Source organism: Mya arenaria, chromosome 5 (assembly GCF_026914265.1).
Source record: "Mya arenaria isolate MELC-2E11 chromosome 5, ASM2691426v1".
Taxonomy (NCBI): Eukaryota; Metazoa; Mollusca; class Bivalvia; order Myida; family Myidae; genus Mya; species Mya arenaria.
The window spans coordinates 15,869,868-15,887,294 of NC_069126.1; the positions used below are offsets into that span (position 1 = coordinate 15,869,868).

Sequence of the window (17,427 nt, forward strand, 5' to 3'; positions counted from 1 at the left end):
TGCATGACACAGACTGGCTGAAACACATTTGATTATAATGAAATAATAAAGGTTTACACAACAAATGTTACTTAATTATTAATGCCTTAAGGTTGAATGGTACACAAGCATTTCATTTTCTGTATAATTTGTTGAGTTTTGAATTAAACTTATACAAATACATGTTATAACAATTTTTTCCGAAAACCCCAAAATATCGCTTTACAGCTTGTACCATTATTATCAAAATGCTTCTAAACTATTTCAGCGCAACCAAACTTTGCATTTCTTTACAGTGTAATATAATCCCTTAGATCATGTTTGCTTCTTAAATACAAAATACAAGGCTAATTCCAGTTCTATGGATTTATTTTTCTGTATATAAATATCAACAAAAATTTACAACATGACTGTATATTTCTCTCAGATGTAGGCATTAACAATAAACAACAGCTTTAGTAAAGTAAGGACATTTATGGTACTTAAACAGTACATGTATTTTGATATATCTTTAACCAAGCAGGTTCACTAACTTTAAAAATGTTGAAAAACTGATTTTGTAAGTTTTATGTAGGTAAATAAATGTGCTAGCAATAATGTTTACCCAGATCCAGTAATAACAAGGCCACAGAACAACTATAAATGAGAATTTTAAGGTGAGTGATGAATGAAATTAAAATTAACAGCACCTCAATGACTAAAAAGTGCAAAGCACAATGCAAAAGAGATGAACGTGTTTGAAAGAATGGTACAAAATAATAATGGCTATAAACATTTTAATATCAATCAATATTTGATTTCAGAGTTTTCAAGTTGTGATAGCAGAAACAGGATTCTATTATATAATTTAAATACATGATGACCAGATAATAAACTTAACTGTTTGATGCCAAACAAGAAAATCTTTATAAGGTTTAATCTTCTGGTCAAATTCTTAAATATTTATATTGAAAAATATGATGTCATTTTAACCTGTTCATGAAATAAAATTTGTAGAGCCAATGACATGATGAATGTGAAACGGATATTAGAGGTACCAGTATTTTTTTATTTTTTTTTAAATTACACAGTTTAAGTAGTCTAATAAAATAACATAAAAATTATGCACATATTCCAGCAGTTGTGAAAATAAATTAGGGCTAATTTTCCAGCAATTCAGACAGAACTAATTTTAAGGTTAAAATTTCAGATTTTTAGGACTCCATTCTTAAAAATTAGGGCTTTTCCGGGAACCATTTCCCTGTGAATAAATAAGACATGGTCCTAGTAGGTCAGTGTGAGAGTGCATTACTCTTCAGCAGGCTTTAGCTTTCAAGTGTGTACTCAAGAAACAAAATATTGTACAAAACTCACAGCTTGTGCCAAGTTGAAGCTGTTTGCAAACTGTATGAAATCACTTTGATTTAAAAAAACTAGACAAACAAGAGCCGTCGTAAGACAGCGCGCTCGACAACGCCGCTTTGACTTAGAATACAATAACAATGTAATAATACCAAGTTTGGTCTCTATGTCAAACCTAACTAAAATTATTCGATACATAAGGTGACTTTGATGCTGCCCTCCCACCAGCCAGCCCAAACAATGATGCAAGTCATTCAAATAACTTGATTTCCCATTATGAAAATGTGGTTAAGAATATACAAATATGCCTTTCAAATAAAATTTAAAAAAAAAAAAAAAAAATTAAAGGGCCATAATTTGTATTTAGGCTTAAAACAGAGTTATGTTTCTTGTTGTAAGATGGTCGTAAATAATTTTGAATTTTATTAAGTGCATTTAATGAACGGTATAGAAGTTTTTTATTAAAATCCCAACTTGCCCTTAACTTTTACTTGCCTAAAACTTTAACCTAAGTCAATCAGGGGCCATAACTTGTATTAAGGATATGGAGTTATGTAACCTCATTGGGTGATGGTCCTGAACAATTGTGTGAAGTATTATGTCAATTGAATGAAGGGTATAGAAGTTATTAAACAATATCCCAACCTGCCCTAAAACTTTAACCTAGGTTCCATAGTCAATCAGGGGCCATACTTTGTATAAAAGATAATATGGAGTTATCTAACCTCATTATGTGATGGCTCTGAACATCTGTGTGAAGTATTAAGTCAATTGAATGTAGGGTATTGGACTTAAAAGTGAAAATCCCAACTTGCCCTAAAACTTTAAGCGGACGCCGACGCTGGGGCGAGTAGTATAGCCCACCTATTCTTCGAATAGTCGAGCTAAAAATGTATACCTGTGATATATAATCAAGGCAAGAACTTCTATCTGAACAGACATGTGCCTTGAGAAAAAAGTGAAAATCAGGAATGTCAATGATTAAGTAGTGCTTTTTTGGATCGTTTTGCACTTTTTAGAAATTTTAGAAAAGCCTTAAAAATAGGAATTATAGGGCCACTGGAAATATATGCATACAAACTCACTATGCATGTAAAAATGACACACCATATACTTTGCATTTTCCAAAATTTGAACATTAAATATATTTAAGCATGATTGTGGTAAAAGCTTATAGCTTATATTATCACATTTCATGATTTGAGTCCTTTTTCTGGCTAGAAACCAGTCCTGGTGTCCACTATGGGAGGCCTTCAGAAAGCATCGCACAGAGGGATCATTCCAGTGACCACTAGGGTCAGTCACAACAAATAAATAACATGGATAACATGGCCACTGTTTGATATATCACATCTGTTGTGTAGAATTGCCGTTATATGTGGACATATCATCATCATCATCCCTCAAATCAGTCATTCGACTCATGTTTCCTCGCCTCTGATGTGCACTGAAACAAACAGTATTCAAGTTGTTTGGGTGACATACTCATTACTTAACCTTAACATTTTATCAAGTACAATATCATAACTAAACTTTAACGAACTATTATGTACCCACTAATAAGATAGCAAGTCTTAAACATATTGTTCACAGGGTGGACTTAAATAGAGGAAATGATTAATGGTTTTTGTGTCTCCAAAGTCTATCAGGCTGGCCCTCAACTAAGAGGGAAGACACTACAATAAGCAAACACTACTTTTTACTTACGTAGCAGGTCTGTTCGATCGTGTGTTCTGTGGTTGTGACTGTTGTGAAGGCCGATTGGTTGATTCCCCTGGTTGACTATTACTACCTCCTCCATAGAAGAGTGAGCAGAGAAATCTCCAAACGAAGAGTAGAGGAGAGAAGACAAGGGAGACAATTCCTGCTGACTGAACAGACGAGGAGGAGGCTTGACTGCTGATGTAGCCACCCTGCAAATATCGATAGAGATTTGTCATAAAAAAAAAACACAGCAAAATTAAATTGTTATCAATATCATATAGTACCATTTTGGAGACTATAAACCTGCACATAAAATAATAACAGTGAATAATTAATACATGAAGCTATATTTAGTGTACTGTGAAACATTATCATAATCAGTATGCTTTTCTTAGTGCCTAAGCTTAAAGATGGTCATCAATAAACATGTTATAAGACCTGATAGAATATGAAAAAACAATTTGCTGATAAACATGAATGCTCCTTTGTGTGTTTCACATATTGTAGGACTGAGGTTTTGGGTGATAATAAAGGGTTTTTCATCCAAATTTGACAGAAATGTGTCAAACCTGATCATGACAGTTTTATGGTTAAATACAAATATTTTATTTTAGAAAGTGACTGTGAAAAAGGTATCTTTAAAAGGAATTGAACAAAACACATGAAACTTTCAGAATATCTTTGTTAGGACATATATTATTTTTTGAATTTTCTTAATTCTTGGACTCTACATGGAAAAGTACCTATCATGATGAACTTAAAAATCTGAATATTTCTTATAATTTATATGAACAAATTTTTCAGTGTCAGTTGCAAAATTTTAAAACATTTAATCCTACAAATTTCACTGGTTTATAACAGCAAAATTAAGAAAAATATTGGTTTTACAGTATATGAAACACACAATTTAATCCTGACAATGTTTTTAATTTACCGGCATTGCAACAAGAACAGCAGACGGAGCAAGCTGAAGGCTGATGAATGACTGGTCCATCTCTTCTTCTGTAAACCGCCTCTTGGGGTACGTCTGACTCAATGTTACACTCCCTCCCAGTCTCTGGAATTATTTTCAGGTGTTATTGAGCAATAAACATTTATCTCAGAAACATTAATTACTTATTAGAAATTTAATAACTTGATTCCTTTACATATGTGAGGGTACCACAAAATTGATATCTTAATACAAAATAACTTGCATGAAACTGAAAAGAGGGCCATAAACTGTTAGCATAACCACTTTCCATTTTGTTTGTAAAAAACTTAAAGAATGCCCCTCATTACTAAGAATCTGGTCCAAGCTGTGCTATAACATTGTAGTGATTGTTAGGTGATTGTGTGGAGGGTAATGTCTTTCACTCATAATGTATTGATCTTTTATATTTGTACAAAATCATGAACTCTGACCATACCTGTGAGACAATGTTGTGGAGGTCCCTCAGTGGTTGTGAGGAAGCGAATGTCTCTGTGACTGATGAACCATCTGGCAGACGAACCTGGATACGGGCCGTCTCACTGTAAAGGGGGAATGTAACATGACATAATGTATAACAACCATAATAACATTGTATGTATACATGCCTTTCAAGGAAAATGCATTTGTCTCTAAAATCAATACACTTCATAATTATAGAGGTTATTAAACAACACTGGTATGCCCTTTGACTATAATGGCATACCTGGTTGGTATTTCGACTATGTAACTATAATAAATGGGTCATTTAAGCATAAGTAAGCAGAGGCCCTCAATATTGATAACACCAATGCCATGAAAAATGGCAGTGATATCCAAACTGTATTGCTCAATCTTAAACATTTTATAAGTATAGTTTGAACAAATTTTCCTTGTTTTCATCTTTCTTTTTTATATATTTAATATGTAAATGTTACATTTTATAATCTATAACTTATTTTCATAAGGATCTGTATTTGAAGATATTACTTACAACATTCAAGTTTTAACCAAGAATGTTTTACATGAAACAGGGAAGTTTCATGTTTTACATGTAAATAAAAATAAACAGAAATGTATATGATTTGAGAACATGTACATGGGGCCTGACAAACCATAATAGGGATTTCACCATAATTAATGTCTTCTGTAAATACAAGTATTTTCCCTTGCAACATTTCACCAAAACAAAAAGCAAAAAAAGAATGATCATCGGGTTTGGTATATGCAACAAATATCCACATGAGCCAGCACCACCATCATGATGAATGTTGGGGCTTATTAACATATTCTTACGCAAAACATTCTTCTATGACTTTATCCGGGCTGAAAAAAGGACCACAGACTGGTCTACAATGTATGCATATATCAGGGGTCGACACTAACTATATTTTCCAGGGATCTTGAAGACACCAACATTAAAAAATAAGTCAGTGGTCAATTTGTTTACTTCTTTGTGTTTTGTTAGCCAAAAAATACGCTGTCCCATCAAGACACCTGAGTGCCGGTCTCCATCAATGACATTTGGTGTCCTCATGATCACCTTTGGTGTTAATGCTGTATATACATATATATCATTAAATGAAGAGACATGGACTGCCCAAAGCACATGTACTGTAACAAATATTTTAACCAAGCTCACTCAGAGTTCCAACAAACAAAGATAAAAAGCAACTACCCAGTAACTACTTGATGAATGCAAATGCCAATTTGGTACAAATAAATATTGTTTTAAGTCCAAGTTGGATAAAACTACAGTGTTCATAATGACCCCAGACTGGGAAACATTAACCTCTGCATACATCCATAGTATTAGTTATTACTAATTTACCTGATCTCTAATGCTTAGACAGCAATAAGTCTATATGAGTCATATGGCGGTAAAGAAAATCCTTGGTAGAAAGCAGTATTCGTGTCAACAACTATGATACACTAAGTAGCATGAGAAAATGCTTCAGCTATGAATCAAATTCGGGAGTTTTTCACATACAATGACATGAGAGATGTTTATCAAAATGACAACAAAATATAAGCTGTGTACCTCTTCCTGGCCTCATCTGCCACTGCCTCTGCCTGCTGTTGTAACAGTTTCTCCCGTTTCTTTGATTCCATGGCCTCTTCTTTCTCTTTCTTCTCCTTCTGGAACCTTTCATTTCTCTCCTCCCTGAAGGATACAAGTCAACATTTCTAATATGGAAGGTATTGTTTAGTGATTGCCCGATAATTGAGCATAATAAAACCTAAAAAAAAATATTCATAATATCCTAAAATTTGAGTCATATTATCATGCTATGAGTGTACAAACCATAATTCACACATTTATCTTGAATTATATATGAAATTACACTTTTGATAATTTCTGATTTTACTATTATAAAATTTATAGATTATCCAACAATAGCATTGTAGTTGGTGGCAAGGCTTTGGATCAGAAGATGGTCACAGTTTCAAATCCTACTCAAAGCTTATTCTATGATTTAAACTGGCTTGCACCCAGGAATTGTCAATGATTCATAAACACATGAAAACAGCTTATATTAAAAAAGGTGTATAAAATTGTATTGTAGTTTTCAGGACACAACCTCTTAAATGTGATATGCATAACCATGTAACCTGTCACTTTTTTAAACACAAATAGCTAGCAGAAATATTAAAAATGTCCAGCAAACAAGACACACTATGACTATGAGTATGGTGATATGGCTTGTCCCTGAAGTTTCCATTGCAACATGACCTGAATCATCCTAACAGCTGCACTCTCACAGATTTACCATTTTTACAACTTTTTTATTTTCTGTGTTGGAAAGAGCAAATTTTTGCGTAAATATCTGCAAACCATTGATATAAGATCAGATCACAGATTTTCAAATTTCCATTCGAAAATTAATGTTTTATGGCTTAAACCGTTACACAGGTTTAAGAAAAATGCATAAAACATGATTTTTTTAACTTAAATATAAAAATCTGCGATCTATTTTTTTGTCAGCTGTCTTATATGACTGGTTTCCATGTTTTTTTCGCAAAAATTGGCTCGTTCCAAGACAAAAAATAAAAAAGGTGTCAAAACGTTCAATCTGTGAGAGTGCAGCTTTAACACTAACCTGTCCCTGGCAATCTGTTGTTTGACTCTGTCACGGGCCTTCTTCTCATCGTCCTTGTCTTTTCTCATCTGGTCCTTCAATTCTTTCATCTGCATCTCCTGTTGTGTGGACTTCAACTTCTGCAAGTCTTGGCCCAGCTTTCGACGCTTTATCTCTTCCTCACGCCTTTTCTGAAACAATATGTTTAGGAATAAATATATAATTTAATTAAACTGATTTATAACACTTTATAATAGAAGGTGGTTTATTCTTAACCTTCCTGTCATTTTCTACTTTGCATTAGTCAGTAAAGCTAGTTGTATATAATAACAGACCATGTCAGCTCCTGTTTGCATGACTTAAGCATGTGAAGGTCCTAGTCCAGCGAACAATGTTTATTGACCTCTAATACATGTTTGTATATAGTGTAAATCATACTCATACTAATATTACATGGAAACAAGTCATCACATTTTTACCCAACTTAAATATTTGTGGCTTTCTGGCTTTGTCTTGTTGCAAATTGTGCATTATATTCGACTAACAAACTAAGAAAGACAAAAATGCAAAACAAAAAATGTAATTAACTAAACTGGTATATTATTCCCACAAATTTCCTTGGTCTCATATCTTAGTTTTAATATACCTCAAACTCTTTCTGTTCCTTTTCGGTTCTTTTCTTTTCAATCAGCTCCTTTGCCCTGAAATTTAGTGTAAAGTCATCTTAAACATTAGACTTGTTAATCTTTTTTGTTTTATTTTCATTCTGTGACCTTAGACCTTATACCATGTAACTTTAATACAATAGTTTCAACACCCTAAGAGCTATCACTGGACAAAGGCAATCGCTGTAAGACCCTAAATCAACAACTGCATGGGAATGTTGAAAAACTATACATGTATCAGAGTGTCCTTATAGATGTTCTAGTGCAATTCACTCTAAGTTATACACTGACGAAAAGGGTAAGTGTAATATTCAGGATTATTAATAAGGATACCTTTCCAATTTCGCCTCATGTGGGAGTGAGGACGTAGACTGGTCCCCAGCGTCTCCCTGCCCTTCTCCTCCCACTGCACCACTGGTGCCTGGAGTAACGGGCTTGTTTTCACCAGCCATGAGGCTCTGTTTCTGGGCTGTGTGCATCTGAAAAAATAATGCCACATTCGCAGGTTATGTTTTAAACACATTTTTAGTATTTCTGTTTCATATTCAAGCTCACAGCACTAATGACAATTTAAGAAATTTGTAAAAAATAAATTATAATCCCAGAAAAAACAACATGTCAGAAATATAATTTGGATCAAATGAGTCGCCTGTCGGGAACGCTGGTCACTATGTCCATATCATCCAAATTAGACTTTGATTAACAAGCCTTAATTCTACCGTAATTCTATTGCTTGGCATCAAATTTTTGAACTAGCCCTGCTAAAATAAAATTATGAATTTCAGCAAGCCTGGAATTGACCTACTGATACCATTATTGTTAAGGTTACCATGTCCTTGACCTACTGAAACCATTCTTGTTAAGGTCACCAAATCCTTCACCTACTCAAACCAATGTTGTTAAGGTCACCATGTCCTTGACCTACTCAAACCATTCTCGTAAGGTCACCATGTCCTTCACCTACTAATACCAATCTTTAAGGTCACCATGTCCTTCACCTACTGATACCAATCTTTAAGGTCACCATGTCCTTCACCTACTCAAACCAATCTTGTTAAGGTCACCATGTCCTTCACCTACTCAAACCATTCTGGTAAGGTCACCATGTCCTTCACCTACTGATACCAATCTTTAAGGTCACCATGTCCTTCACCTACTGATACCAATCTTTAAGGTCACCATGTCCTTCACCTACTGATACCAATCTTTAAGGTCACCATGTCCTTCACCTACTAATACCAATCTTTAAGGTCACCATGTCCTTCACCTACTAATACCAATCTTTAAGGTCACCATGTCCTTCACCTACTAATACCAATGTGCATGCCAAGGTTGAAGAATATAAAGCATGCCCTTTCCAAGTTATTGATTTTAAAGGCAAGTGATAAAGATGATGATAATAAATATACTCTCTGCAATAAAAAGGGTAGCAGTTAACAGGATCACCAAGCTTAATCAAGTGTGACTAGCCCTAGCATTATAATTGTAGATGACCTTAACTCTACTCACCTCTTTGACCTGATCAATTCTGGCAACCAGATCCTCTGGCTTCAGAGGTCCCCCTATTACCTCTAGTGGCACACCATTCTCTCCGATACAGAAGGTCGATGGCAGAATTACTACAGGGTCTAGATGTGGGTTAAGGTTGATAAAGATTGAAACAATAACTAAAACAGCATTACTCTGCAGGAAGACTTTGAGAGAAAACAGGGAAGAGGCCAGACATTTCACTTCCAATTCGGAAAATAAACAAATATTTAAAAAGAAATGGAAAAAATATAAATACACTATTTCTTAAGTAGGAAGCAGACGAAATAGGGCTTCTGCTTATGATGGTGAAATGGCCCAACCCTGAATTAAATGGTGATGCTATTCTTAATGTGTTGAGAGCAACTGCCCTTCAAGGCAAGAACTTTATAGTACATGTACTTGATAAAACATATCAACATAATGACTTTAAAAGGGTTCTTTTAAGCTTAATAAATATTAATTGTTATGCCTTTTATACAAAATCCTTGCAATTTCAAATGCCACCTATCAAATAAGTGCTACTTTTTTAATTAAACTAGAGCTGTCAATAAAGTGACAAATATCTCCAAATGCCACCTGGACACAGGAAGGGTACACTTTTTGTAGAGGGGCAAGAACTCTGTCAAACATTGGTGGATTGTAACCAGACATACCTGACCTGTACATTGTAGTGTTAAACATGTGTACCACTCAATTTATTTGAAATCCACTTTACCTGTTATAAGTTTTTATCCAGACAATAAATTTTGACAAATTTAAAGTTGAAAAAGGGCCATTACTGCCTCCAAAATTGGTAGTTTGTAATGAAAGTCAAACTTAAAGTGTATTTTAAGGTGTTGAGCATGTATACCATATATCATCTAAATTTGTTAACCCTTTCATGGGCTAATGTCCAGACACAAAATCCAAATTGAAGAGGAACTTTAATTCAATAAAATTATGTGAACTAAAAATCAATTAATTCTTTCAACCATTGATGAGTTATTGCCCAGTTAATTTAGTGATAATTGGGAATGATTAATGTAGAAATTATCATGTATGGAGTATGAAACAAACAACTCTGTCACATTTCATCCAATTATGAATGTCTATTATGGTAATCTAGTGATTAGTACAACATTTCAAGTTTTGTGTTTGAGTAGCACTATGCAAGCCTTCCCGGTTCCCAGTGACACAGTCTAGGGATGCTATCATCTAATTGGTTGTAACTGCTAGTGGTGTGGATGTCTACAAACTTACTGATCTTGTGGGGTGGTGCTAGCATTCCTATAGCTATGGGTTTTTTCCAAATGTTGTGCTCCCACAAAGAGGCAACATATTATATTTATAATAAGGCTGACAAGAGTCTAGTAGCACTGGGCCTTAATTGTTATTGGGCGGCTTATCATGTTTCTGTGCAGAATAGAAAAATGAGTCACAGGGCACCAAAAAGGATACAAATCTGTGAGAAATGTTTGCAGTCATCACTTGATGAGTTGATTTGAATTGCCACAATACCAGTCACTTCTGTGCTTACAGGCTCTGATTCCCAACTCAGATCCATTTCTCTGGACAGTTCATCATCACCTGAAATTAAAAAAAATATACTCTTCATTTATTTGATTATCAAACAGTCTTTGGATTTAAATGAAGTAAGTGTAGTCCAAATTAAAAGATGCACAGCAGCATTATTGTGATTTTTGGTATTTGTAAACTTGTGTGTCCATACAGATGTCAGAGACTTTGTTCCATTACAGGTCGTCAAATATGTGCTTATGTAAGTGTTAAAGGAGACAATAGGGTACTTTTAATGATGTGAAAAAAGGCTGAAAAATCTCAATACAACACGATGGTGTATGGTGTGAAAACATGATAGCAAGAGTAGCGTTATATATATATTTATTTCAAAATCAATATTGAGCAGCTTTATCGCAATTTACAAGCTAGTCCAAATAATTGTACGTTTACGGATTTTTTTACAATTTTTGATATGGCAAATCCTTCATGTACAAATTGTTTAGTATCAAAAGTGGGTACCGTATTTTCTCGACTATAAGGCGATTCGCTTATAAGACGGCCCCCTAACTTTGCCCATGAAATCTGGTGCTTTTTGTTTCGACTCGCTTATAAGACGGGGTCAATTTTTAAGCAAATCTAAAATGCTAAAATTCTTCCTAATGTGTAAAATTGTTCAAGCTCAACGGACATTTATCGACTTTCGCGGTAACTGTTTTTGTTTTACTCAAAGAAAATGGCGGTCAACTGTGAGATCTCTATTTGGAGGTAGGTTAAAAATGAGTACATAAGTTTGCAGGACAGGTCGTTATTTATCGAAATTGTAATAATTAATCAATAACAACATATGTTTGTTTTAGTTTATTTTTTTATTGAAGACACCAATGAAGTTCTTCGGCAAAATAAATGGCTTCAATAACATAACTGCGAAAAGCCGAGGCATGAATAGGTGTTTGTTTAGCAATAATGCTTTAGGCAATATTGTCCCTTGATTGGCGACGAACATAAAGGATTCATAATCGCATTGTCATTTGTTTGCTTAATCAAATTGACAGTTAGGTACCTACATCATATTAAGATTCCAATTTATTGATCTGATATATCTGTCAAACTAATTATACTGACACACGCCATGAGAAAAAATGCAGATATAACGGTACACTTTCTGACGTCAGAGCACGCGCGGTGAAGAGATTTTGTGTTGTTGTTTACTTAATTGCCCCATACTTATATCAGCAGACGATAGACTGGATAGATGAATACCCTATGTAAAATTTAACTGATTTTGACTTGAATCTTTTTTTTAATATTTTATCGACTCGCTTATAAGACGGGTCCCCTACTTTGGGGGTAAAAATCGGGACCCAATTTCCCCGTCTTATAGTCGAGAAAATACGGTAGTTATTCCGATCGGGATTCTGGGTTCAAGCATTCAGCATCTAAAAAAGATCATAAAAACAAGAAATATTACCAGATTATGTTATTTTATATCAGTTCCATACATATAAATGTCATATCCTACGAACAATTATGAGTTTGACGTGTTTTTTTCATTTCTTGGTGTCAAAACATAACGATATATACATGAAGGGCACCTGCAAGGCTTCCGGGCACAATTTTAAAACTATCGGAACATTTCGGCCATGGCCGAGTTGTTAAGATTGTATTTACGAGGTCTGTTTCGAAGATTGTCGGAGGTGGCCGAGTTATTACGATTGGGTCAAGTTGTTCCGCTTGGCATAATTGTTGTCTGTGTCAGTCAACTTTCGTTTTATTGGAAAGGTAAATAATTGTGTTTTAATGCATTAAATGCTTGTTTTGTGCAAAATAACCTTTCACTTACATGGTAAAATATGAATATAAACCTTTATGATCAACTTAAACCATAAAATACTTCACTTAATACAATTTCAATATTTTTCAAATCACCCCCGGTTTTTGCACAAACCCATTTAGACATTAGGGATTGGAAGAATCCTGTATAACACGTCTTTTATTTTAGACTATTTACAAGCATGTTACAACTTAGTTTTTTTAGAGGGGAGGTGTTGCGGGCGGCACTAGGGTGGGTCCTTTTAATGTTCATGCCACCGGTAATATTGACAGGGTGCTGGTAAATATATGATTGTGAAAAATAATGTGTGGAAATGAAATATGATAATTTGGCATAGGAATTCGAATATGGTGTTAACAGGGAGGAAAAAATCAAAATGTCCAAATGGAAAAATCCCTAAGGCACGCCCATTCTTGTGACTAGAAGTAATATACAGTTTATACTACAGGGTAAAAACATCAAGAGAAACCCCTATGGAAGTAAGGGCAGATGTAATCAGTTTGGGCTACCAGAAAAAGATACTCACAAAATGATTTATTTTGCATTAAGTTATAGAATACAATTCAGTGTCTAATAACTAAAAAAATAAGAGTTTATTTCAGAGAAAAAAAATCGATTTTCTAATTTCTTTATCGCGAAATAATATGACAAACGCGCAAATAAGAACACTAGTTTTAATATTCACCATGTACGTATACAACAAAGAGAAATCCTTTCTCTTTGGCTAATTTAATAGCTTCTGGGATAGATCCTTTAAACCATTTCATCTTAAATTTGATTGTTTTCCCTATTTGTGATATATCATCAGAAACCGAAACAGGAAGTTAACGTGTCTCTATCAAAGCCGAATTATATTGTCGTCATCGACTTAAGAATAATCCCCCCGCAATCCAACGCAGTTTTCTCTCCATGTCAGATAAAGGATTAACTTTAAGCAACCTCTCTATATATGTGTAATTCGTTGTTACAATAAACAAATGAAAACTTAAAGGATAACCCCAGTAGTCGATCGAAACTAAAAAGCACAAGCCGTGACAAGGCAAGGACCTTTACGACTAGGAACTACTAGAGACATAAACCACCACATACACAAATACAAACACCACAGACGGACCACACACGTATCCAAATAGCTTAACATGATATATATATTTTTAGTTGATAAAAAATCTCGAGACATTTCTCCACCCCCTATTTATAGCCATAACGAAAATGCATAAAAAAATGATTTCTTTTAAATGGAAAACCATGTACAAGATCACTTTGGCGGTACAGTGGATGCTATCATTTTGTCATTTTATTATTGTTGGCTAATGTAGTGCGATCAAAAAATGTCAAACGTAATCAAAAACGGAATACACTTCGACGAATTTCTAATTGGCCAACATATAAAATATGATGCTAAGCGACATATTTAATCCAAAAATCTAAGTTTTGGTTTGTTTTGTATTGTACACACCAATCTATCGATATACACAACGAAAACTCCTATGCATGTACAAAATCATCCATGCGGAACGGTAGGTGCGAAACTAGCCTATGTGCTCGAGTTCCTCGTGCACGGCATAATAGTTGTCTTATATGGTAGGAATGTATTCTTCGTGGATTGTCTTTTATGAAAAAAACACATTAAAAATGGCGAGAATGAGCATTGCAGATCGCACTCAAGCCGTCAGAATGATTCGTGCCGGCACCCCCACCAGACAGGTATGTTATGTGTCGTTATAAAAGTTACAATATGTGTTATTATTTATAGCAATATATTGACATACACATGTTTTTATATCAATCTGTAGGTGATACTTACGTGAAAACAGTGGGAAATGTGGTCAACCATACAATACCTGTGTCATACCGTCAGACTGACCAATCATACAATGAAATCCATTGCATCTTATTTACATTCAGCTTTGAATCAACTTTAAGTGGATTTTATTATTCTTCAGGTTGCACGGCTTTACAATAGGCAACATTTCAGTATTGAAACGCTTTGGGCGAAATTCGTACAAACCGGAAGTGTTGCAGATCTCCGACGACGCATCAAAAGAAGAGTGATGACTCACCAAATTAAAGGACATTCAAATTGTCAATGACCACCATTAAAATCGTTTTACCTCGGGAGCGACAACGGCACGTAATACAGTGGGCAGAAATAACCGCGCTATCTACTCACAGACAGTGCGCACTCGCATGAGGGTCGACAAGATTATTGTGGGCCAGGCGACATTTGCGATTTACAAGGGCGGACTGGGCCAATGTTTTATTTGTTGACGAGACACGCATCTCACTAAGTGGGAATGACAGACGTGCTCGCGTTTCCATGCACACGAACACCCCAATTATGACCATTCAAGGCAACATGAACGCGATTATAGGTATCAAAATGACGTCATTCGACCGGTGCTTCTACCTCATTTCCGTGCCAATCGCGGTATGATGTTGGCACAGGATAACGCACCATGTCACGCAGCTAGAAGCACACAAGTAATGCTTGTATAAAATAACGTGTGAATACGTACTCCAATGGCCTAAGAAAAGTCCGGATTTGAATCCGATCGAGCACGTGTGAGACCTTTTGAAGCGCAAGGTGCGTTCCCAGGCGCCTCAACCAAATCTCAGCTAGGGTACTCACGCATGTTATTCATCAGATTTGGGCAGCCATTCCACAACAGTATCTTCACAGCTACATTATATATATATATATCAATGAAGACCTAGGTGCCTTGCTGTAATTGCCGCAGGAGGTGGACAAACAAAGTATTAAAACAAAATCAAATACGACGTGATTTGATCTTGCAGTTTTTGTTTTAATGCTGTAAATGTTAACCCTCTCTGTTAAGTTTGTTCCCGTGATCAAATTTCAATGAAGTTTTGTTTTACGTATAAGGAATATACTGTATCGTATCTAACTTATATTTGGTTATTTGTATTTCTCTCCGAATACTTTTTCTGAAATTTGATTAAAACTAGGTGGCCAATGACAAATTTCGCTGACACGTCATCTCAATATTTCATCTCAGTGCCGATTGTTGGACTGCATATCTCCAGTTTGGTGAATAGTCTGTAATGTAATGCAGCACTTATTTTGGCTGTCAGACTTTTCAACCCCAAGACTTTTCAACCCCTTTGTGATTTGTGAAATCAAAGACTTTTCAACCCCTTTGTCATTTCAACCCCTAAAAGTGCTAAGACTTTTCAACCCCCCTCAAAACAAAGACTTTTCAACCCCTAATAAACGAAGACTTTTCAACCCCTTAAATTCTCACCTTTTTATATACTATAAAATATACATAAGAACACATGCTCATACAATAGTTCATAAAATATTACATGGAAATAAATATAAAAAAGAATGACTGTTCATTTAAAGCTGTTTAGTCGCATAGCAATAAATCTATCTCCCTAAGGAAATTCTCACACATTATATCATGTGCATGGTACTGCTCCCACAATAATTGAAACAGAATATATATTTCTTTCTTTTAGTTTGTCCAAAATACATAGAATTAATAAGCATTTTTTAAAACATATTGTTTCATCAATAAAAAAATACACCTAAATGTGTTGAACTTCAAAAAAAAATTCTTCACAATTTTTCAAAATATCTATATTCAGCAGAAATACAAAAGTATACATAGAGTTTCAAATGCTTTCAAATTACAAATAGAATAACATAGAATAATAATTATATCAAGCCTAGATGAAACAGTTTTAAACAGTGAATAAACAACATTATGGCCGGAAGAGTAAAAGGGGGTTTATCTCTTAGTGCTAAATGCTTTTAAAATGTGTTGATAAAATGTTACAAACGTAACTCAGTGTGACATAAGATTTTATTACGTTTTTTTCTCAGATTAAAAAGAATCATTCTATTATTAAAGCTGCACTCTCAGATATTGAACGTTTTGACAACTATTTTATTTTTTGCCTTGGAACGAGCCAATTTTAGCAAAAATCCATGGAAACTAGTGATACAAGACTGCTGACAAAAAATTAGATATCGCAGATATTTATGTTTAAGTTCCAAAATTGATATCTTATGCATTTTTCTTAATCCGTTAGAAACGGCTTAAGCCATAAAACATTAATTTTCAAACGAAAATTTGTAAATCTGCGATCTGATCTTTTGTCAGCAATTTTTTATAATTGGTTTGTAGATATTTACGCAAAAATTTGCTATTTCCAAGACAAAAAATAAAAAAAAGTTGTGAAAATGGTATATCTGTGAGAGTGCAGCTTAAAGTGGTTTATATGTAAAAAATGCTATAAGCATTGTATTGTTTTTTGCAATTAAAGAATGGGATGAGGGTCGCACATCCATTAATGGGCAGCAAGTGTGACATGGTCATAAATTCTTAAGGGATTAAGGGGCTTCATGATACCTTTTTATTTAGGTTATAGTGACTTGAAAATGACAGTTCAAATTAAGGTTGCAATACCCTGATGGCCATCATTTTAAACTATGAGCAGCTTGTTAAATGTTGTGTATGATTTCCGGATTTAAAAACTGAACAAAAATAATTTTAACTTATTTACCCTATCCCCAGTGCTCAGAGTTATTAGATAATACTTTATTGATTTCATTATTAGCAACTAAAATTGAACTGTACTGAAATAGCAATATGGTACTACAACAAAATCTTTTGACTGCTGACCTTTTTTTAAAAGCAATAAAAGTTTAACAAATGTTCAAGTAGAGGTTTAATGGGTGTTCTACTAGCAAATTATGGAGATTGCTCCGTAAATCCTTCTATGCATTTATTTTCTTTTGCAATTTTCTTCTCAATTCTATTATTTAAATATATACTCACATCATCACGTCAGGTATTGCAACTAATGGCTAGATGTCAG

The 17,427-nt window shown here is 34.4% G+C and overlaps 1 protein-coding gene across 1 annotated transcript; it reads right to left on the minus strand.

Moving 5' to 3' along the window:
* Positions 1-330: 330 nt before the first annotated feature.
* LOC128235025 (UBX domain-containing protein 4-like) lies at positions 331-13,418 on the minus strand. The gene is made up of 11 exons (XM_052949706.1): positions 13,262-13,418; positions 10,686-10,814; positions 9,228-9,346; positions 8,052-8,197; positions 7,700-7,754; positions 7,075-7,244; positions 6,015-6,137; positions 4,434-4,536; positions 3,959-4,081; positions 3,028-3,233; positions 331-2,767 (listed from the first exon to the last, which is right to left on the minus strand). The coding sequence occupies exons 1-11, from the start codon at positions 13,341-13,343 to the stop codon at positions 2,668-2,670; spliced, it is 1,356 nt and encodes a 451-aa protein (XP_052805666.1). The 5' UTR covers positions 13,344-13,418; the 3' UTR covers positions 331-2,667.
* Positions 13,419-17,427: the final 4,009 nt, after the last annotated feature.

Excerpts from the sequence above, each read along its gene's own strand:
- LOC128235025 (XM_052949706.1), bottom strand. The coding sequence starts at position 13,343 with ATGAAATGGTTTAAAGGATCTATCCCAGAAGCTATTAAATTAGCCAAA. Across the intron at positions 4,537-6,014 it reads GCAGATGAGGCCAGGAAGAG|TGAGACGGCCCGTATCCAGG; the intron begins GTACACAGCTTA and ends CCCCCTTTACAG. Across the intron at positions 3,234-3,958 it reads CTGTTCTTGTTGCAATGCCG|GGTGGCTACATCAGCAGTCA; the intron begins GTAAATTAAAAA and ends CGATATTTGCAG.